Raw genomic sequence first — 22916 nt, forward strand, 5'->3', positions numbered from 1 at the left:
GCGGAGCGCCGGAACTCACACTAATAATCGCAATAATAATGATAACTGTTTAAGACAGCGGGGGCAACGCCCCTCCCGGCCCCCGCCGCGCCCCGTCCCTGCGGGCCCGGGACCGGCGCTGCCGCAGCGCCCGGGGCTGGTCGGGGCAGCCCCGCCGCGGCTGCGGGCGCGGGGGGCGGTGCGGGGAGGATCGGCCAGTGCAGCCCCCTCCCTCCCTCTCTCCCGTCTCCCCTCCTTCTCTTCCCTCTCTCCTCCCCTCCCTCCCCTCGGTCCCTCCTCCCATGCCAACCTGCTGCCGCCTTTGTCAGCGCAGCCCGGCGCTATGGCATCCTGCCGGGGCTTCGGGCTCGGGCTCTTCCTCCTCTTCCTCCTCCTCCTCCTGGCCGGGAAGCGGCTGCTGCAGCAGCAGAGCCAACCGTGACGGCCGCGCTGCCCCGGCCAGAAGCAGGCGGAGCCCCCAGGTGAGCCCCAGGTGAGGGAGGGGTGGGCTGGCAGAAAGGGGTGGCGAGGACAAGCGCCCCCCGCTCCCCAGCGCCAGGGATGCTCTGGGCACCAGGGGTGCTGGGAAGCGGGTTCAGCACCGGCTCCCCCCTGCCGGGCTGGGAGAAGGAGGGGTAAGTGCAGACAAGAGACCTCCCGCAGCCCCTGTGGTCCCCACCGGTGCCCCAGGTCCCACCTCTTTGTCAGGCTCCCCGGGAAAGGGGGGACTCCAAAATCTTAAAACTCTTATCTGTGACTTTGGCAGCTCCCCTTCAGTCCAACACAACTGGACCTGCCCGAGGGCAGCTGGAGGGGAGCAAGTGGGTGACCACCGAGCTGGGCCCCGGGGCCCCCAAGCCCCAAGCTGGAAGCCTGGAGGAATGGGGAGCGCCAGAGATGGGAAGCTGGAACCACCAGGGCGAGGGAGCAGTCAGGTCCAGAGTGACAGTGAGGTTGTTATAGGTTTGCTATGCAAAAATCCAGGTTGCCCACAAATGGGGTAAATTGCTCACATTTAATTCAATTAGAGTTTTTTGTGTCTGTCAGTGTTTGCAATGGTGTCTCCTTATGCAGAAATTTCCGGGAAAAATGTGACTTGGATGTGGTCTAATAATGTATTGGGAGGACAGTATTTGTGTGTCTGTATGGGCCAAGAGTTGGCAAAGAATAACCAAGAGTGTATGATGCAGTAATAATTCAAGTAATTTATTGCACAGTTTTAGAATGATTGTTTGCACTTTTCCAGATCATAGAAATACCTTAACCTGGATTGCATAACTGAACCATGCAAATAATCAGCTTAATGTTACTGTGCAAGAAAAATCAATGACAAACCTGGTTTGACTTGAGTCCTCATACGTCTGTGACGGTTTGGTGCCTTTACCCACAAGTTCCCCGTTAATTTATGCACTCAGATCTTTTAAAAACTGCTGAATTCTGGGCGGCTGGGTTGGCTGAAGTGTTGTGCAGAGTCCTTTAACAGCAGAGCCTGCCTCTGTTAAGGAGCTGGGTTTGTAAAGCGCGGTTTTCTAGGGCTCATTCACACAAGATAAGAGCCAGAAAATAGCAACTTCTTCCAGCGCTAGTCCCAGCGACTCCCCGGTGAGCCGCGGGTGAGGTTGGCGGTGGGATGCTCGGGAGTGTGCAAAGCGAGCGTCGTTCCTGTGCAGAACAGCAGCGAGCCACTGGTGAGGCGGGTGCACCAGAACCATTGAGCTCCCAGGCTGCAGACGTTCGTTCCCTTCGGTTCTAAAGGAGTGAATAAAACCCACATCAGCAAGGCAGGGAGCCAGAACCAACTCCTACCTGCCCCAGGGACCGGAGCCCACCCTGCTCCTGCACGGAGCGGTCCGGAGGAGCCAACCTGTGTCAGGCTCTTCGGGAGGACTTTGCAATGAAAGGTGGAGAAAAACAATTGCCATCGCGCGGCCAGGGCTCTGAAGTGCGCTTTTTAGTTTTCTTTTTAATGAGCGGTAGAAGGCTGGAGGGGGGGAGGAGGAGGAATAAGGTGTGCGGAGACGGGCATTGTTTCCCTGAGTGCTGGCTCCCGTGTGTGTGCACGATGGAAGCCAGATGGGGCTCGAGGTTCCTTCATCAGAAATTTCTTAATGTTTTGACAGAGAAATGGATTCGCGAATATGGGAGAAAACAAAAACTGAATTCCATCTCAATGGGTTATATGTTTCATGCGAGGCGAGCGTTGCCTGCCTTGTTTTATAGTATCTGGTGTTGGGAAGACAGGCTGAATGATTTATGAGCTCAAGTTAATAGTAAAACAGCATATCACAGGCTCTGTATTAATGTTCTCCTGTGCTGAAGTAGCTGGCTCTTTCTGAGGGAATTTATGCAAGGATCACTCGCTCTGTCTGCCGTCACCGTAATGGCATTCTGGGGTGGCCCGTTAGTCACCGTGGGGGGAAGCAAAACAAGGATGCTGCTTCCCTCTCGGCTAGCAAATCAAAGGGAGAGGGGAAATGATGACTCCAGCAGTCACATCTGTGTATTAGCTGCACCTGCTGTGGATATTGGGAAATGGGGAGAGCAAATGTCAGAGGCACAAAGACCAGGGAAGGAAATGAAGGAGGAAATAAGAGAGGAAGATAATGTGGTCTGTCTGCCAGTGGCCGTGATTCAGACTCGTGTAAGGCACCTTGGCACCTTGCAGCTGCTCAGGGAAGTCGAGTGGTGGGACTTTATCTTGAATCCTGTGCTGGGGTTTCTCTGCCCCACTGTGCACTGCCCTTAGCCCATTTGATGGGGCAGGATTTGGGCTGAAGGTGTCATGGGGAAAGCAGCCAGGGCAACTGGGGAGCAGTACCAATTTCATGAATTCCTGTGGGTGGTGAATTCATAGGGTAGTCAGGAGGTGAGGGACCCCCCCCCCCAGTACTGATTTGGGAGGTGGTGAGAAGAAAAAGTGCATTCTGGCTTTTCTACAGGGAAGCAAGCTGCCTGAAAGAGTCTGCAGGTTCCCCTGGTCTGGAGAACCACAGGGGAGAGGTTTTACAGAGGCTTGATTCCTAAAGACACCAGAAAATAGAACAGTATATTCCCTTTGTGCAGCAGAAAGCTCCACTGGGGATGGAGGTTGCAATTGTAATATTCTTGGACTTCTCCAGAGGCTGAAGATAGTGGGTTAATGGTAAGATGAGAGCTCAGTTCATTGCTCTTGGTGCAGGGCAAAAAGACATTGATTTGTGGTAAGTCTGGAGCTCATCTGTGTGCAAGGAGAGTCAGACCCCATCGACTGGCCATGCAATATGATGCTGTACAAGTCCATGCTGGGATATAATTGTGCTATTAGAGCAGCAAATGTCGAATATTGAGAAGCTGAGTCAAAGTAACCCTCCCAGTGTTAATATAACAAAACCATTAAGGATGAAATGTTAAGTGGCTCCTTTGGTCAGAGATGGTCTTGCTGAAGATAAATAAGCTAGATCCTGTCCCTGTGTCTGGTTAGCTCCATGTCTCTGGAGACCAAAGTCAGTTTGAGGGGGGATGTTAGAGGCTGTGTGTAGCTGCTGGTAGTGAGGGTAAGGCACAAGGACCTCAGTGGAATTGAGGCCATCTGAGGAGACCCTGTGCTGCTGCTCTTGCTGAGGGTGCTTTCATTCACCTAGCTGCTTTTGACTGATTCGTGACCCTGTACCCTCCTTAGAAGATCCTTCTGTGCTTATTTCAGAGCTCTGCATTTATGTGCTACGTCCAGATCTATTCTGGTCCTGCTTTGAGAGATAATGAATGAATGTGGACATAACAGCTGAGACGGTGCATGACCAAGTGCTTGGCACCTGGGATGTGGCAGCTCCTGGGGTGACTTGCCAAGAGGCACCTGTCTCTGTCGCAGGCTGTTAGGAGACTTGACAAGAGACAGAGGAGCCTAATGTGCCACAAAAAATTTTGGCACAAGGTTTTTACGTCCCTGGCCCAGGAAACAAGATTTCAAGGCCCTTATATATTATCCTTATGGAGTGGTACATCCTATTCTTCACAGCCTGAATGTGTTGATGATGCTCCACTAGCAATGTTTCTGATGCTCTGGCACAAGGGAGCACCCATTTCCATGCACAGGCTGAAGCCCAGAGGTACCTTTCACACCTAAAGATCTCTCACACCAGAAAGCTGTTTGTGAAAAGCCAAGGGTTGAAGAGGAAATTATTCCAACTCCTAGTTAGCTTTCTTTTCCTCAAGGCCTACATCTGATTTTGCAACCTGCCTTTTCATTTCCCACCTCCTGTAGCTGAGGCACAGTTGAGCGAACTGGCCGAATTCCCACCTTGGAATGTTCAGCTCTCTCCTGGTCACCCCTGTCTCAAAGCCTGTGACACCTCCCTGTATTCTCACTTCTTTATAGCTGACTGCCACCTCCCAGGCTTCAGTCTGGGAGCACAGGATCTGAACTGAGCTAAGCCAGGTCTAGTAGAGCTCTTCTGCTTGGGATCTGTGCTTCACATCTGCTTGGGTGTGGGCTGGGGTCCTCAATCAAAGGCTCCTTGTTGGTGCTAAATAAAAACAGTGTGAGGCTGGGGGTTTGCAGAAGGGCTTCCACTCAACTTAATGAATATGTCAGCACTCAGCAGCTTTGAAAATCAGGCTGCACCTAAGTTTTACCAGATGCATAGAGTTTAGAAACCTGAATTGAAGTTAAAACCTCTGATGCTAAGAATGCCTTGGTACAAAGCAAAAAAATTCAAGAAACTGTACCCAGAATATCCTCACTGGGATGAGAGAGTAAACACAGAAGGGTGGGGAACAAAATGGTTTGACAGTTTACAAAAATACATTATCACAAATTGGCTACTTGTGTGTTTTTGAAGGAGTGTGAAGGAGGAGAAGGCAGGGCACTGGCAGGCCAGTGCAGGGAGCTAGAGTGTGCATCAGGCTCTGAAAATGCGCATCCAGGTGAGGGTTTTTGCAAGAAGCTGTGAAGTTACAAACGGGAGGAGATAGTTGCTTTTGCTGGTATTCAGCCTGGAGATGACAAAAAGACATATTTTCACTCTTGTCCTAGGTGGCAGATTTATAACATGCAGAAAATTGACTTGTGATGCCAGTCCCCTGGCAGCTGGGAATGTCTCTGAGTCCCACATGTGAAGTTTACTCTGTGAGGAATTGGTGGCCTTAGTGGCACGTAGCATGATTTGGACCTTGGAAGCATCATTGTCCAATGGTGACACATCAGAGAAATACAAAGCAGGCTGTGGAAAAGGCTGTGCCTTGGAGCACACACTGCTCATAGAGAGAAAAGGGATACAACCACCCTCCTTCAGCCTTTAGCATTACTTTTTGGAGCTGAGCACAGAACAGGAAAACGTTTTTTTGTCTTTTGTCAGCTGGCAGAAGGGTTGTGCTGCTATGCATAATACAGGAGCTTTAAAAGCAAAGATGCATGCAGCAGAGGTGTTGGAAAATCCCTGTAGCCATTGATTTCCAAGAGTCATGTTTACAATCACAGAAACACATTTAGGTTGCTGCTGCTCAGCTTCTGATCACACGCATAGAAAGATGCCTCTTAAATAAACATCCAACTCTGTATGGAGACTTGTTTCATGCTCTTATGGGCAACTGGGTGGTCTCTCTGGAAGATGCTACTGTGGTGTTTGCTGTGAAAGCTGAAGTATTCTGGCTTCTGACACTGATAGTGATTGCTAGTATGTAATGTGAGGGCAAGATGAAAGGCTACAAGAGACAAAACAGAAAAAGGACTCCTGTATTCCTGGAGTGGTGCTCAGGAGTCCTGAGGTTTTTGGCTGGGAGGTGACTTTTTAAATGAGTAATAATAAACCTTGAAAGGTCGACTTCTGTGCTTTGCCATTTGGGTGGATATTCTGCACTTGATGGAGATGGAGAGGCTAATTCCAGGTGTCATCTAAGGGTGGGAGTAAATGGGAGAATATACCATACCTTTTGGGGAAGGGAAAATATTTTTGTCATTCCTATCAGTAAGAATAACAGACTGAGTGACCAAACATATTAATTGGCAGACTGCATCATCCCATGCTCTGTCTTTTCTAGTACCCAACCGCAGAGACACCGACAAGGATATTCACAATAGACAGATGAAAAATCATCACCATCCTTTCCTAATCCATAATAGCTATAGGTTGGTTTCAACTCTGAAAGTGCAGAGGTTTATATCCTTCCCAAGATGTTTGCTGGTGTTAGCTGTGCTTGTCCAAGCTATTCCTGTTATCCACATAAATGTGCAGCTTTTGCTTTCCACCTCTGCCCTGTCATTTTGGGATGGTGAATGGAGATGCACTCTCAGGTTTCTCTGGGAGCACATTGCTGAAGAGGATGTTCTGTGTTCTTGCTATTTCTCAGTCTTCAAATCCACCCAGATTGGCAGCCAGCCCTCTAGCATCTGCTGGATTGGTTTCAAGGTTCAGCGGGATTTTTTTTTTTTGTTTAACTCTTTCTGTTCCTTGCTAAATTTTGCACTTTAGAGCTGAAACTGGGGCTCACACAGACTTTTCATGTGGGACCTGGCAACTTTTCCATTCCTGAATCATAACTTTGGAAAAAGTATTTCTGGGAAAAAATGTCAAGGTATCCAAAGGAGATAATTCAGAGTAGAGGAGAAAATAATGATTTAAAATAATCAAGATGGTAATTACATGCTCAGATAACTTCTAAACATGTTAGAAGTTTATTGTCAGAAAATCTTCCCGAGAGCCATTTGCATTCAGATATGAAAACAGCTGGGGTTGTCATGGTGCAGTAGATCACCTCTGGTTAGGCCTGGGCTAGAACTATTGCCAAGCAATTTGATGTCTGTGCTTTGAACCTCTCACACATTGGTAAGAAATTCTGTGAAAGCCCCGTAGCAAGCAGGTTGGGATTGTCTATCTGCCCATAGTTCAGCCCCTCCAAAACTTCTGCTGTTTATTCACTTAGTTGCTTTAGTAAATATGGACATAAATGAGCCTCCTTGGATAAAACCCTGACTCCATTTGAGTATTGATTTCATTGATGCAAGGATTACAGCCTGGAGTTTGGAACAAGAGGATGGGTTATAAAAGCAAGCCCTGGACTGCATGGCTAGGGAGCCAGGCCCCATCTGGGGCTGAGTTACAAGGTCCTGGGTATTATCTGTGGGTGACTTACAATCTTTTTTGTGTTGCTGTAGAAGTGGAACGCAGTTTCCAGGCTAAACAACAAAATACGCGTAAGCCATGGAGTCCAACCAGGAATCCTCACTCTTCCTGGTGAAGATACTGGAGGAGCTGGACACAAAGCAGAATACTGTTTCTTACCAGGATCTCTGCAAGTCCCTGTGTGCAAGGTTTGATTTATCCCAGTTGGCCAAGCTCAGAAGCGTGCTGTTTTACACTGCTTGCCTGGATCCTAATTTCCCAGCGACTTTGTTCAAAGACAAAATGAGATGCACTGTAAACAATCAGCAATCAAAGAAAATCATGGTTGCAGCAGATATAGTAACAATATTCAACCTCATACAAATGAACGGGGGAGTGGCCAAGGAGAAGCTTCCAGTTGCAAGGCATAAAGTGAAGAAGAAAGAGTCCTTTGAGTCCTGTAGGTCTGACACAGAAATCTGCAATATGGCAGACTGCGTGCCCGACTGCATGCCCAACTGCGAGCTGAACGACCAGGAGTTCAGCCAGGGCTTTCCAGTCAGAAGGTCTTCAAAATGCAGAAAGATGGACTGCAAAGACTGCCAGCAGTTTGTCCCCTCATCAGAACCCAACTTTTTGCTTGGCGTTAGTAAGGACATGAAGGGCCGGGCTGCCTCTCTGGACAGGCTGCAGGCACTGGCGTCCTACTCCATCGCCACTTCCCCACCATGTGAGATGCAGAGTACATATTTCCCCATGAACATTGAAAATGAATCTATTTCAGACCAGGATTCCTTGCCTATAAGTGCAGGCATAAAGGAAACTTTCATTTCAAATGATGAGCCTTTCATGATGCAGTCGTGTGTCCAGAAAAGAAATATATTCAAAGAAGATTTTCATAATCTGATTACAATATCTCCCAACTTAATACCATCCAACAAAACGCCAGAAGATGGACACAGAGAGCCTCAAAACAGGAAAGAAAGCTCTAAGCAGACTTTCTTTAACCACAGCTTTGAAATGCCATACAGCAGCCAGTACCTGAATCCAGTTTATTCTCCTATGCCAGACAAAAGGCGAGTGAAGCATGAAAGTTTAGATGATCTTCAAGCTTCAACATATTTTGGCCCAACTACTGTTCTTGGACCCCAGGACACCAAAAAGTGGACTGGAAAGCCAACCAAGCAGACTGCCTGGCCAGCTAAAAGCTGGAGTTTAAATACTGAGGAGGTCCCTGACTTTGAACGATCATTTTTTAATAGGAAACAGTCTGAAGAGAAACCACGATACCAGGCTTCCAGCAACCCATCTCCAAACTTTCCTTCAGTTGACAGACATCAGTCCTACCTAAATGCGAAGGATCAGCAACCAATTATGCAGGCAAACTACGCTGTGAAACCCAATGGGCACAAACCCAAGGAGATTCCGTCCATTCTAGATGTGGAGAAACATGAGCCAGTCAAAAAGTTTAAGGATAAAAGCATTAATTGTACTTCTGTCCAGATCTTAAGCATTGACAGGACCATGAGTGTTGGGACACAAACGGAGCAGCAAGTTCTGGACCACAAGAAATGCAAGGATCTGTGTGCAGCTGGCCAAGCCAAGTACAGCGAACGGCACTCTCTTAAGCAGTCGGATGATGACTCTGAAATTGTGAGTGATGACATCAGTGACATTTTCCGGTTTTTGGATGACATGAGTATCAGCGGCTCCACGGGAGTGATGCAGTCTTCATGCTACAACAGCACTGGTTCCTTGTCTCAGGTGCATAAATCAGACTGTGAGAGCTCACCTGAGCACAATTTGACTAAGATCTCCAATGGGAGTGCCTGTAACAAATTGGATAAAGTGGTCCGGGCAGACATCAGTAACACAGATGATGAACTGAAAACGAGTGTCTGCAAATTGGTCTTGAGGATTGGCGAAATAGAGAAGAAACTGGAATCTCTCTCAGGTGTCCGAGAAGAAATCTCTCAAGTCCTGGGAAAATTAAGCAAGCTGGATCAAAAAATCCAGCAGCCAGAGAAGGTCAGTGTACAAATAGATCTCAATTCTTTGACAAGTGATGCCGCATCAGATGAGAGTAACTCCCCGCAGATATTTCAGTGCCACAATACTCCTCATGGAGGCAAACTGGAGAACAATCCAGAATGGTGCTGTTCAGATGCCAGTGGAAGTAATAGTGAGAGTCTTCGAGTAAAAGCCTTAAAAAAAAGTTTGTTTACTAGGAGGTCATCGAGATCCTTAACAGAAGAAAACAGTGCAACCGAATCCAAAATAGCAAGTATTTCCAACTCTCCCCGAGACTGGAGAGCTATTACTTACACCAACAAAGTTGGCATTACAGAGGAGGAAATGAAAGAGAGAGATGGAGGAGAAAATAAGGATTGGCACAGGAAACCTAAAGAGGTAATTTCAACTTTAACTCACATAATAAGCACTTAAAAAAAAATCTAGTTATGAATGTGTTCCATAGTCATCACAAGCCTAGGGGTGTGACAATACTTTGCCCTGCCATGTTATGTCTGTCTTTATTGTTACCATAACTGAGTGATTTTACACCTATATGTACTTGTTGGCAGCTGCAAAATGATCAAGTTGCTCCTTAAAAGCTTTGTTTTTTTGGAAAGGGAAGGGGGTAATGTGGGTGACATGTGTGGAGGATGATGGTATTCTTCATCATCAGTGGCAATATAAGAGGCCTGATAATTATCTTGGTGAAAAGGGTGTGGGGAAAATTGATGTTCTCTAGTGGTTGTTTTAGAAGGGATATTTTGAAATTGAATTGTGACGGCTTTTGTCAGAGGAGTATGTACATATTTAAAAGCCAACAAAATGGATTCGTGAATTCAAATCCCTCAAGAAAAGAATGCTTGTATGTGTGCTGTGAGATGCTCATTGTAGTTATGTTCTCTCTGTCTGACTTTGATGGCCATTTAAATGAATCTTAAGCCTTCCCTTGTGGAACTGCAGCATAGCTGTGGTTTTGGTTTTGTTGGTCAGAAAAACTCTGCCCATCCTCCCCACAGCTCCCCACTGCCCCTGTGCTTGTTCCTGTTTCATGAACAGTGAGGAGGGTTGGGGGTCCTGCAGCACCCTTGTCATCTGGGACCACACGATGGGAATACTGTACCTCCTTATGATGGAAAATGAGGGCAGAGAAGGGTTGAGGGTTGAGAAGGGAGAGGAAGAGGTTTGATGGAAATAAGTGCAGTGAGGTGAACAAGAAACCATAAACCATGGGCTCTTACTAGACTGCAGAAGGGGAAGGTTACCCTTAGTAAGCCCAAACCCTGGGTTTTCTGTACATTGCGCTTCTCAAGATGTCATTTGGTTTCGAAAGTCCCTTCCTCACTCCTGCAGTGGACTGTGGCTGACACTGGATGGTACCACGGATGGTGCAGTGTCAAGGGTGTGCTATCTAGGGCCCTCCCTAAGACTGCTTCATGTTAAGATTTGATCTGGAAACAGAAACCTGGAAGCCTGCATGTGTCTCACAGCCTTTGCAGATCAGCTTGGCTTCTCTGGATGTCAGGGCCATTTTCAGAATAGTTTTATGATCTGTAAACCGTATAAACCCTAAATTTCCTCTTCTGCATCAGCATTGTGTTCATATTATACCGAATGTGGAATTATGTCTGTAAAATACCACTTGGTCTGGTTGTGAGAAGAAGGTGGGCAAATGGATTAAGGCCATCCAAAACCTTTATCCTAGCTGGTAATTTTTTTATCATGTGGTGATTCTGAAAGGAATATCTCTGTCCTTTGTGTTTAACTCCCTCATAGTCCTATTTTTTCTCTCAAATTCTTTTGAACCCTATTGCAGGCAGACAGGCAATACGAAATCCCACAGCCACATAGACTCTCTAAACAACCAAAAGATGCTTTCTTGATTGAGCAAGTCTTTAGTCCTCATCCCTACCCTGCATCACTCAAGTCACACATGAAAAGCAACCCCCTGTACACAGACATGAGGCTGACGGAGCTGGCTGAAGTGAAACGCGCCCAGCCGTCATGGACCATAGAGGAATACACGAGGAATTCGGGGGATAAAGGCAAGATTGCAGCGTTGGATCTACAAGTGAGTCCCATTTGTTTGATTTGAATAGCTTGATTGCAAATGGATGTTGCCACAATATGCATCTAAGAAGGGATTTGGATAGCTCAGGAAGGAGCTGTGCAGTGTTGAGCCTCTAATCGTGCTGATCCCTATCCATCCTGGCCAGGGACAATGAAGAATGTGGGTGTTTCATTGCAGAATGGTGATCCTTGACAGGTTGATGCTCCCAGCTAAGTCTGCAGTGGAGAGATGTCTGCTAAGCCACTGTGGTTTTAGTAGGTCTAAAGAAGAGTTGGGGTATAAAGGACCGCGGAGGTGATTTGGCCCCTAACTGCAGCAAGGCAGAGTGGTGCAGAAACTGGAATCACTGCTTTTTCTTCTTTGTTCTGTCTGAATTATTCACAGAAAATTGAGGTGTTAGGGTTTTTTTCATTTTACTAGGAATATGAGATATAAAATGCTTGTAGAAGATGTTCAGTACTATGACTAGTTTTGAAACCCGTCACCATTGCAGCTTTGAAGTGGCTGTTGGAAACCAGCCAGTCAACTAAAGCATTGTTTGCATTTTGGTTCAGCTTGTAAGTGTGCAGAATCTTGTGCAACAAGCACAGCAGAGCAACTTACTGGGAGACAAACTCAAATTTTGGATTCAAAATTTCCCAAACTGTTTTGTATTTGAAATCATGAACCTGATATAAAATGAGCACCCACATTGGATACCCTGTCTAGCCTAATAAACACAAGACCTCTTCTAGGAAGGAAGGTATCTGAGCACAGGTTTAAAGAGGAAGCCTGAGGAATGACATCCAAATGTGTAAAGACCAAATAAATGTTGCATTATTTCGTCTTGAAACCCAAAATGCGTCACATAATGAAATCCACTCTGATGCACAGATCACTGTGTATCATTTTGACAGTAGAATGTAGAACCAGTGGGAATCTGGTGCTGACCTCAGACATTCTGGTCTCCTTGCACGTGTGTGCGTGTCCCAGAGCAGAGCAGGCTGCCCCAGTTAGCTACAGGCTTGGCAGCAGTTGGGGTGCACTGACCTACAGCTCAGGGTGTGTCAGCCCTGCAGTCGTTCTGTGTCCAGCAGTCTGTGGGGTGCAGCCACCCTCAGGGAGGGAGCCTGCTTGTCTCCACAGCTTGTCTGCCAGCGAAAGTGGCATGCAGGAGCCTTAGACTTGCTGCTTCATGCCAGCTCTCAATGGCTCAATGCTGAGGTACCTAACCCAGCTCCAAACCCATCAGACTAAGCCCTAGGAAAGCATCAGGATACTGTGAGAAAGACTTGGATAGACCAAGTCTCAGGACCCACGCCATGCCTCAGGACCTCTAGTTGGCTGGTTTGGAGTTAAAACCATTACCCACACAGTGCTGTAGTGCAACTCCTATGAGTGTTTGTGCAGAAATTTCTGCCCAAAAAATTCACCTTCTCGCTCAGCTCATGCAAACTTCCCTGTCCTCACCAGCCCCTGCTCCTTGCTGTGGTTAAAGTGCCCTTGGAGAGAAACCAAGCATCACAGGGACCAGGCTGCATCTTGCCTTAGCTGCCTGCTGCTTTTTGGGTCTTAAAAGCTTTAGAGGGCTTATTAAATTCCTAACCCTGGTATTGCACGCTGCTTGCTAGAGTAGGGGTAGGCTGGCAGAAGTTCCTCTGCAGCAGACAGTCACAAAGCATCCCTTACCTGCTGCATGAGGCAGTAAGGGAGGTGATATCTGGGAGCAAAGCTCCCTTGGGAGAAGTGTTTTCCATCTGCTCCTCGTAGGGCTGTTTCGTTCTGTGTGAGCAGCCCTGCGTGACTATGAGCAAACCAGAGAAAGCTGCTTATTGCCATCATTTATCTTTAGGATAAAGGTGATAGAACTTTACTGGTTTGATTCTCTCCCTCCAAAGAGACTGTCAGAATTGCATCTACCCCGCAAAGCCCATGTCTAGACTTTGTAATAGAGCTTACTGGCAAACTTAAAAAATAGACACAGACTGATGAGTGGGTTTTTTTCCCAGTGATTAAGTTTATTAGAACTGAAAGTAAATACATTATGCCTTAATGAACATTCCTACGTCTGGCAATGAAATGGGAAAGGAAGCTGATTAACAGTAATGGGCCTTTTTAATAATGCATCTTCCTTCTGAAGCAGTTAAAAGGTCAATGCCAAGGCAGAGGGGTCCAAAACTGCAATTTCCTTGAAGCATAGTATGGCTATTTTTGGGATTTTTCTACCTTTGTTTACTTAAAATTTCTCCTGGAGCTTGACAGTCTGCTGGGTTTTTCTCCTAAAAAAGAAACTGCAAAACTAGTCAGGCCAAAGCTTGTCCCAGGTGTGGGCTCTGTGTGAGATTCATTGCTTTGCTCTGTGTATGATGATCCACTGGGATGAAACAGTGTCAGGCTGTTTTCTGATGCCTTCAGAGATGAGATTGCTGATTTTTTTCAGAAGGCTGGAACAGGTCATTCAGACCCCAAATGGTGCAATCCCAGGTGTGGCTGATGGTCTCTGTTTCAGCATACTAACACTGTCATAGCGGCCTCCATTAAACGATAATAAAACCATTGCTCAGTTTTCGTTGTTTATTTCTGGGGTAGCTACAAAATCACTTCTTGTGGTAGTTCTGTACATAAAGCAAACACTGCTATCAGGCAAAGCAAAGTTTCAGCCAGTAGCTCATGGCCACAAAAATCTGAATTAGTCAATTAAAGGCTTACTCAAATCCCTCTCAAGTCAGCTGGAGTTTCTTTGCAGGGTCCAAAAAGCTTTGGATGAGGACTGTTACATGCACAGAAATGGTGTGTGTTAGGATATTCTCACTGTAACATTTTTATGTAGAATCTTTTTCATTTTTAAAAAAGAAATAGCCTTTTGGAACCCTAGACACAGGAGACAGCTTTGAGGAAATGCTGTCATTTTTCAGAATGTTCTTTTTGTTTTATTTCTTTCTTCTGGTAAGTGCAATATAATACCTAGTGTTTGAGTTTCCCCAATTTTCCCCCCATTTTCCTCTAACACAAAGGTTGGAGGGAAAAAACAAGCAAGGTGAAAATGCAAAGCTTGAAGAGCTCATAAATACTTAGGAATAAAAAACTAAAATAAATAAATAAATCATTCAGATGGAGATACTGATAAGTGCAGGCTGCCTTTCATTTTTGTGACCATTTGAGATTCCCTTCACTTTTTTTCTGTTTTTTTTGTCAGCTGCATGGAATGGGAGGGCAAAGTCTTTGTGGAAACTCCCTTGGAATCCCACTCTGTGAGGTGCTCAGCACCCACTGCCTGTGGTTGAAGGGCTGGAATGAAGGGCTGGTATCCCCAGGCATTGCCATTCCAGAGGGGGTTCTGCAAATTGCCCCTCCAGCAGGACTGGGTGCTGGATGGGGCTGGGCAGTCACACCCTGCAAGCAAGTCATGGTAGCAAAATTAGGATTATCTTTACAAAACATAGTGCATGAGGAACATATGTTAAGAACCCTTCCCATCAGCTGAGCTTTAATAATTTACAAATTATTAACAGTAACAGGCCGGTGCTTGCTGACATCTCTGGTGTCTAGCAGATTAAAGAGATTTTATTTAAATGCCATCTGAGATGACGAAGTTTCCAGCAAATCAGAGGTATGTGAGGGATTTTGCAGCAGAATCTTACTGTTGCAGGAGTTTATTTTTTGCAGTATTTTGTTACCACTTTTGTCAGCTTTGTGGAATTGGGACCAGGAGTTGAAGGGATGTGAGAAGTGGCAATAACCCACTTTATCCTGGCAGCAGATCCAGATGCAGTTGGGAGGCCTTCAGGAACATCTGCTTTGTTTATTTTATTAATGACAGATCCCAGACAATTAACAACTGTTTCCTTTTAATTTTTAGACTCAAGAATCTTTAAACCCAAACAACTTAGAATACTGGATGGAAGACATTTATACTCCTGGCTATGATTCCTTATTAAAACGGAAAGAAGCCGAGTTCAGAAGAGCAAAGGTTTGCAAGATCGCTGCCCTGATCACAGCAGCAGCTTGTACTGTTATTCTGGTCATCGTAGTTCCCATTTGCACAATGAAATCCTGAACCTGTGGACAGACCCGTGACTCCCAGCCACGTGTATCTCAGATAGCTCACGCTGTGTTTCAACTGGCTGATGGCAAAACTGTAAGGAATTTGCTAAGGAACAATGTTGTGAGGATATACTGATGGAGAGTGCTGTAAATGAAGGCAAACTACAAAACAGATAGAGAAACATTTTTGGAAAAGTCTTATTTTAAATAACAGACTGTGTGGTGAAGTTAATGGGAACTTGGTTCAATTTTTATGCATTTTTTAAAGTGCAATATTTTTTTTTCCTAAAGAAATGATATTATGTTTTACAGAATCAGAGACTGATGAGAATCCAGGCAAAAGAAGAAGGTTATCTGAGCTATGTTGCATTTAATGGAGGTGTGGGTACATGGAGGTAGCACTGTATAGAAGGGAATGTTCTATATGCATTACATCAGGGAGCTAGGAAAGTCTTAAAGCTCTCTACAATGTAGAAAACTCTGAATGTATTGTATTTATTTTATAGTATTTATGTATTTCATGGTCATTTGATTGAAAGCAGACTGTGTAGCTGTGAACAGAGTTCATTCCTATGTTCAGATTAAAAAGGGCTCTTTGTATTTGGTCTTGCCCTAAGACCCACTCTATCATCACTGAGTACTTAGATAAGTGCAATGTGCTGCAGACCAAAAAGATTATGTTTTAAAGCAATCACAAGAGGTTTCAGTTGCTTCTGTTGAAAAACATTTGCATAGAGCTGGCAAGCTTGCCTTGCCAAAAGGGTATTCTTTACCTCTGCAGACAGTGAAATTGTCTCAATTTCACTCCTGCCAGCAAGCAAAGCTGGCAAATCAAAGCAACACTCTGTTAAAGTTCTTGGAAATGTAATCTGAACAGTTATAATTTTTTTCTCAAAGTCTTTGTGCCTTTTTTTAGACTGTAGATTAAATAGTACTGTTTTATTTTTTACTATTTTAAGCCCATAACATAATTCACAGCATAATGGGTACTAATGGAGGTTCTTTTCCCACAAGCCTTCTATACAGTTCCGAGTGCTCCTCAAGCAGCAGGGCTGGTGGTTACTGAGCACTTATATTAAGGGCACAATTTTTCAGCATTAGTAGAAACTTGCTGTTGATGCAATGCATTTGGCATGGGGAGATCTTTTGCTTCCCTCTTGCTGATGTATTTAAGAATAATGGTTGACTCTACTGGACAGCAAGAAGTCTGTATCCCATTGGAAATGTCCATTTGATACTTTATCCCAAATGCAAATAGCAGGTTTGATGGAATTCTCAGGCTAGGACAGAAATTGCCTGTCATGGTTAGTGAAAGCAAATACCCAGACAGTATTACTCTTCTGTCAAGTATAGATGGGAGGGGAAAAAAAAAAGTATTTTCAGGAAATAATGTGATCTTGCTGGTCCTCTAAGGGAAAGGAAATTCTTTTAGTGAATGCTCTTTTTATGTAGGATAATTTGGTTTCTTCAGAAGCAGCCTCCCTACACGATGACACAGCAGGTAGGAGAGCTTCGGATGCTCCTTTCTCTGGCTCTCTGGGATGTGCTGCACTCACTGTTTGTTTCTGGCTGGTTTAAAAAAAGTATTGAGGAAAGGGTGTGTGGGAGGCGAAGGCTTTGTTGTGACTTTAGATGTGTGTCAGTTCTTTCCTGCAGCTGGAGAACTGTTTATGCGCTGCTCGCGTGCTGTTTTATTTCGGGATAGGTGATCCCTGGGACTGTTGATCTGTCAGAAAAGTAAGTGTAAGCACAGGGTCAGGTGTCCCATCAGCAAATAGAGAACAAGAGTAAGCCCCCAGACAACATCTGTGCCTGCCTGGCCTGAATCCTGACCCAAATTCTGTAGCTTTTGGCCCATTCTTATTACCAAGATAATTTCTCTTTTCTCCCAGATGCTGCAGGATAGAGTCACAGCAGGGAGGGAGCAATTCACACTGTCTATTTTAGGCTGCCTTTGGTTATGGTATGATTCAGAATACCTGAGTACAGGAGCTCAGGATCCATATGTAGTAAATATAGACAGGTAGAGAAACCCCTGGGGACAATTCAGAGCTGCCAGCAAGATATCTAATATTAGACATGTGAAAATGCTCTGGGGGACACTGCAGTTTACCTTATGCACAATTTAGGTTGATTGTATATATTAAAAAAACCTGTTCCTGGTTCCAGGTAATGTCATAAAGCCCTTTGACACCCCTCCTTGGCCAGTGACAGGAGCACGGGGTGCTGTTGGAAGGAGCAGCGTGGCCCCGGGGCGGATGGCAGTGTCAGTCCCCCTTCTGCCCACATGGGTGGTGAAAGCCCCTGGGAGGGGCAGGATGAGAAGGGATGGATGCTGGGCAGATCCCCTGCCTTCACCAACCCCTCTTGCACTAGGCACAAGTGGTCTGACCCTGCTGCCCCCAGCCCCAAATCAGCAGCACTTTCTCCAGGGCATCTCAGCAATCTGATTTTAGAAAATATCTGACTATCTAAGGGGAGATATGAGAAAGATGCAGAAGATGTTGCTGATCACAGGTTTTGTCTATGCAGGGATTTTTAATTTGTCTGTGCAACTCATCCAGCTGGCACCAGATGAGTGTTTGCATTAGAGATGCCCAGAATCCTGGGAAGGGTTTTGCAGGTTATGGAGCCATGGGTGACATGAAGCTGGCCCAACCCAAGCACTCAGCATCCCAAGCATCCATGCTGCTCCTAATTTACTGAGGTACTTTGCCCATCTTTACTTTGCACAAGCAGCCAGTGGCACCCACCTCCATTGGGGCAATGGTTTCCTTACACACCAGACCATGGTTTGTCATGGATTCCCTCTTGGGGTTTGATTCGGCTCCTGCAGCCTCTGGGAACATTTCCATGGTACCAGGAGCCTGAGGGAAGCTGGGGGAGCGCAGTTCCCTGCCTCCCTGCTCTGCTAATACCTCTGTGAGCTGTTCTCCTCCACTCCCTGGCTGCCTCTGCAGGCAGCTGCTTGGCACCGTGGGATGTGCATCCCTAGCCATTCCCAGTGGGGTTTGATCTGGCACAGAGCCCTTCTTAAAATAGGCATGGAGATGGAGTGATGGGATGCTGCTACTGGAGGAAAGCAGCTGGGGAAGGAGGGACCCTGTGGTTCTGAACAGAGTGTACAAACTGGGTGAAATCCTGACATATTAACCTGCAAGAATATTGTGATCAATCTTGTGAACCAGTTACCAACTAGAATACACTGTATACTATATGATAGACTTTTGTATAAAAAAAATTAAAGCTATAGGTACATTGTAATCCTTGGTGTGATTGAAAAAAGTGTCCTAGATTGTATTACTTAATTAAAATAATGATGAGCATATTGAACTGTTTTTCGTATTTATGCCTTATAAACTTGATATATTACACATGATAAAATGAAACTGCAAGAACTATAAGAAAAGATACTCCATTTTGGGGGCAAATCCCATTTGCTTTTTCTAAAAAAAGAGTCCTGCTTGAAATGAGCTTAATAAATCATGTGTGCAGAAGAGCAAGAGGAGGATATGTCCCCAAATGACTTTTTAGGATTTGTTTTTTTTAATGGGGCTTTGGTTAATGTACTATGTAATAATTTTATTTTATAATGTTACTGTACAATGTTGCCTTTTGGTTCATTTAAATATAACACCAAATAAACTTGAAAATTACAGCATCCTAAGTTTTAATGAAACAGTTATAATAATTTATTACTCCATTGCTTTTCCTCTTGTTTTTTTTTTCCAGGGACATCAAGATAGCCATGGGATGCAAGTGTCTCAGTGTTAGATAACTAAGCAGGCTATCTAGTTCTTGGCAGAATTGCTAATGGATTTCTCACTTGTGAAATAATAAGATGGCAGAAGATAATGAAAAACAAGTTTGTTGGGTTTCTTTTAAAAGCTCCTTTGCATCACATTGTCTGGGCTTCTGAGAGATTAGCTCCTGACACTAATCATAATACGTAATTTTATAGGTTATTTCACGACTGAGGTTTGCCATATCAACTGTTTTAACAAGGTCATGACTAATATTTTGGTATCTTTTTCACTTACATGTTTGTGCAACCACTGTCTCTTTTAAGTCAGTACCATGTGTAAGTATTTATAGTCACCTATGAACAGGCAACCAGTTTACTTAGGATGTCTGTATGAATTTAATTTGTTGCTTTTGACTTGTTAATTGCAAAATCTGGTTGTCTTAAAATACCAAGTGTTGAAACACAGGTAGAGCTGAGCCTACCACCAAAGGTAATCCAACATCAGAGGTTGCAGAGGGCAGCCGTGCAAGAGGACATATATAAACAATGAGCAATGACATGAAAACATAATAATGTGAGATCTTGATTTCCTCCTCTCTGCTGCATAAACACCTTCAATGTGTTGCTTTAGCAGTTTTGGTCAGGATGGGGAGTGCTGAGTGCTCTCTGCAGGGCCAGAACACCAGCTCCAACCTCAGGTGCTCACATGGTGTGAGTCAGGCTGCAAACCATCACAGGTCCCCTTGGGAGGGACTGTGAGTCACAATTTAGGATTGGTTTAAGTTTTGGAGATGGTAGCCTGGGTTTGCATTAATTTCAGGTTTTTCTCTTGTACCCATCAAATGCAGAAGCTTACAGGTAGAAGTGCTCTTTCGATTTTTACGTTACAGCATGAATCCAGGAACAGGAACATTCATAAAAATGCTAAGTGGGATCAGGCTCATGCCAAAAAATGCTAAGCACTCTGGCACAGCATTCCTCAGTCATGAAGCTGCCTATATCAGATATATAGATCTCATCTGGGTCATCACTGTGCTAGAAGCTGGAGCAGCTGCCAGGTTTCTGTCTGCTGAATAAGTCACTGAGTCTCAAGGTAGAAGAAAGCTCCTACACTCCATGCTGTATTGGTGACCCAAGACCCAGCCTCATGAGCTCTGCTGCTTTGAATGTATCTCTCACAGCTATCAATTGTACTGCTTGAATAAATTCTTTATTTCAGATCTAGATCTGGTGAATGACTCTGCGTGTTGCACAAATGAGTCACAAGCCAAATACTGGATTTTGGGGCTCTATACTGCCCTTTAAGGTGCTCCTGTGTCTCCATCCCATTGAATCTGCACATGGAAGAAGAGAAAGGAGGCAGTACCCTGAGCATAGCAGAGTGCTCCTGTTGAAAGGAAAGGTCAGTTGTGTTTGTGTGCACTTTGGAATAAGGCAAGCACTTGTAGAAGTAATTATGAAGATGAGGTACTTCCTTTAATTTTATTTTTTCTTTGCTGTCTTTTCAGGAAAGAGCACTGTATCCTGTGAAGTGCTGCTCTGTTAGTTCTACAACAAACATGGCTACTTTGGATGTCTTCTGAGACCATGGACCACTCAGTATGTTACATAAATCTGTGATGTTCACTTAGACACTGGAGCAAAATGTTCAAACAAGGCAGAAGTGGGCTGTCAGCAGCCAAACTCCTCCCATCAGTAAGTTTCCTTTGGTTTTATTTACGTTCTTCAATATAGTACCCACCATGTGTAGGAGAGCCATGAAGCTCTTCCAAAAGCAACAGTAGATCTAAACCTTCCCAATAGCAGTAAACTGAGATTTTCAAGGAAGACCAGGTCATGGTCCTGGATGAGCCCAGCACAAGAAAGCAACTGTGGTTGGCTTGTGTGTGGCACACAAAGCACTGCTGGTCCTGTTGGATGTGAGGAGATGTGAAAAGCTCTCTTCTGGACCAGGGAAGTTTTCTACAAGCCTTAATACAGTATAAGGTAGAGGAAATGGTGGGTGTCTGGAGACATAGTTTCTGCTGAGGCTGGAGGCTTTTGAAGTTAAGAGCTTTGTGGCAGCAATTTCCCATCCCCAATGCTGCTTCTCCCTGCCCTCCTGCACCCTGGGTCTGTGGATTTTGGGATATTCCTCTGAGGCACTAAGCAGCTCTCTAGACATACAGTGCAGACTCATATTTTGCCTTTTCTCGAAGTTAACCAGGTTTCCTTAGTAAAAAGAGGGAATTTTCTGCCAGACATTGATGCTTTGGCCTCAGCTAAAAAAAAAAAGCCCCTGGGGTCTGAGTTCTCCTTGTCCCACTGGAAAGGCTGACAGCACTTAAGGAAATGTGACCTGGCCTTTCCTTTCATCACCCCCAAAGCATCCTGAGACCACCCTGGATATGGCAGGGTTATGAAGACAAGCCCCATTTGCTTTCACATTGGGCTTTGTAGAAGTCACACTTGCCTGCCAATCTCTACAATCGGGGGATTGAAAACTGGTTTCATTTATTAAGGATGAAAATAAATGGGTGAACTCCTCGGGTGGGAACATGCAGTTCTGTTTGCTGGTACTTTAAGAAAAATGTCAAATCCTGCTATTCATGACAAAATTGCTCTCTTTTCCCTGCTTATTTTGAGCTTGTATACAGTGTGCTGTGTTGTCCCCTAGCACGTAGTGAGGCTCCAGCCTGTGTCCACAACAGCAGGTGTCCCCCTGGAAGGGTTGGGGGGGGGAGGGAATTATGTACGATGAAAAGAGTGACTAGAGAAATGCCAGCTATTCTCTCTGTCTCTGGAAATAATGGGGAATATGGTCCCTGTTGAAAAGCTTTGCTGTAAATTCTGCTTTAGTGACAAACGAATCTCTGCTTGTGTTGAAAAATCCTCCTGATCTGCCGTCCTGCCAGGCTGCCACGCTTCCAGCAATAACACAGATCTGCGTTGTGCTGTGTGTTTTTCCTCATGTGACGGCGAGGGAAGAGGAGAGAACCAAGGAGGCTGAGTCATTTATCTTCTTTCCTTGTCTCGGTAATGAAATATTGCTGTTGAACTTTACCCTGCTTTTCCTGTTACTAATTTTATTTTATTTTTTGGTCTTTTTTTTTTTTTTGCAATGGTTACCATTTAACAGGCTCATAAAGTTGCAGTAGTAAAATTTATTACTGCATAGCAAATGTGTGCATATGCATTAATACTGTTCAAGGCCAGTATCTTGTGGCTGCAAAATTAATATTAAGGTGTAGTTTCTAGTTTGGCTAATGGCTGTTCAACAAAGCAGGGCTCATGCTTTGCTCACCTTATCGCTCTTAATCCCTTGAAACAGACCTCCATGGAAGAATTTGCCAGGTAAACATTAAAAAAAGGGTACATGTACAACACAAAAATATGTATTTTTATATATATTTTGTTTATGCAATTAGAGCCTTCAGAATTTTGTCCCTGTGAATTGGTTCAGCTGGGTTTCAGCATAGCACATAGTTCCAAGGTTCAAAAGCAAATATCTCTGAATGCAGTGGATTAAAAATGTGCCTCTTGACTGTGACACTGCTCTGAAGAGGCTGAACTGGATGTTGGTGTTGCCCCCTGAGTTACACCCTGCGTTGTTTTGGAGTCAGTGAACAATAACTGTTCAGTAAACAATAAATTAATTGACATTATCTACCTTTAGACTTTCATTTTCTTACTATGCAAAAAAAATCACTTTCTGTGAGAAGGATAGATTAGTTTTTGTAGCCTTTTTACCAACTTAAAGAGAATTGCTGATCTGGTATTCCAGGTTGAAGACCTAATAACATAATGGCATAAGACAACTGATGATGAGGACTTGCTCAGGTGCTGGTTGAAGAGAAGAGGTTAGAGGAATATTTTTAGGGTGCTGAGACAGGAATTGAGATGGTATCTGTCAGCACTTGTTTTCTTCTTCAAAGCTTTGTCTGACAGCCAGAAGAAAGCTCAGTGCTTGTGATCCTGATGTTTGGGATCTGGTAGTGCAATACCATATCCATATGGTAGTGTTAGGGGTAAA

At 44.8% G+C, this 22916-nt stretch overlaps 1 protein-coding gene across 1 annotated transcript; it reads left to right on the forward strand.

Annotated features, from left to right (window-relative positions):
* The first annotated feature begins 311 nt into the window (after positions 1-311).
* Positions 312-18850, forward strand: KIAA1024 (KIAA1024 ortholog). Its single transcript, XM_017805279.1, has 4 exons — positions 312-461; positions 7109-9464; positions 10882-11136; positions 14975-18850. Exons 2-4 carry the CDS (start codon positions 7155-7157, stop codon positions 15170-15172), a joined length of 2763 nt encoding a protein of 920 aa, XP_017660768.1. The 5' UTR covers positions 312-461; positions 7109-7154; the 3' UTR covers positions 15173-18850.
* Positions 18851-22916: the final 4066 nt, after the last annotated feature.

The sequence above is a fragment of the Lepidothrix coronata genome, unplaced genomic scaffold (genome assembly GCF_001604755.1).
Source record: "Lepidothrix coronata isolate B3197 unplaced genomic scaffold, Lepidothrix_coronata-1.0 Scaffold11, whole genome shotgun sequence".
Taxonomy (NCBI): Eukaryota; Metazoa; Chordata; class Aves; order Passeriformes; family Pipridae; genus Lepidothrix; species Lepidothrix coronata.

Coding starts and splice junctions, on each gene's coding strand:
- KIAA1024 (XM_017805279.1), top strand. CDS start 7,155: ATGGAGTCCAACCAGGAATCCTCACTCTTCCTGGTGAAGATACTGGAG. Junction 9,465..10,881: donor GGCACAGGAAACCTAAAGAG/GTAATTTCAACT, acceptor ACCCTATTGCAG/GCAGACAGGCAATACGAAAT. Junction 11,137..14,974: donor TTGCAGCGTTGGATCTACAA/GTGAGTCCCATT, acceptor TTTAATTTTTAG/ACTCAAGAATCTTTAAACCC.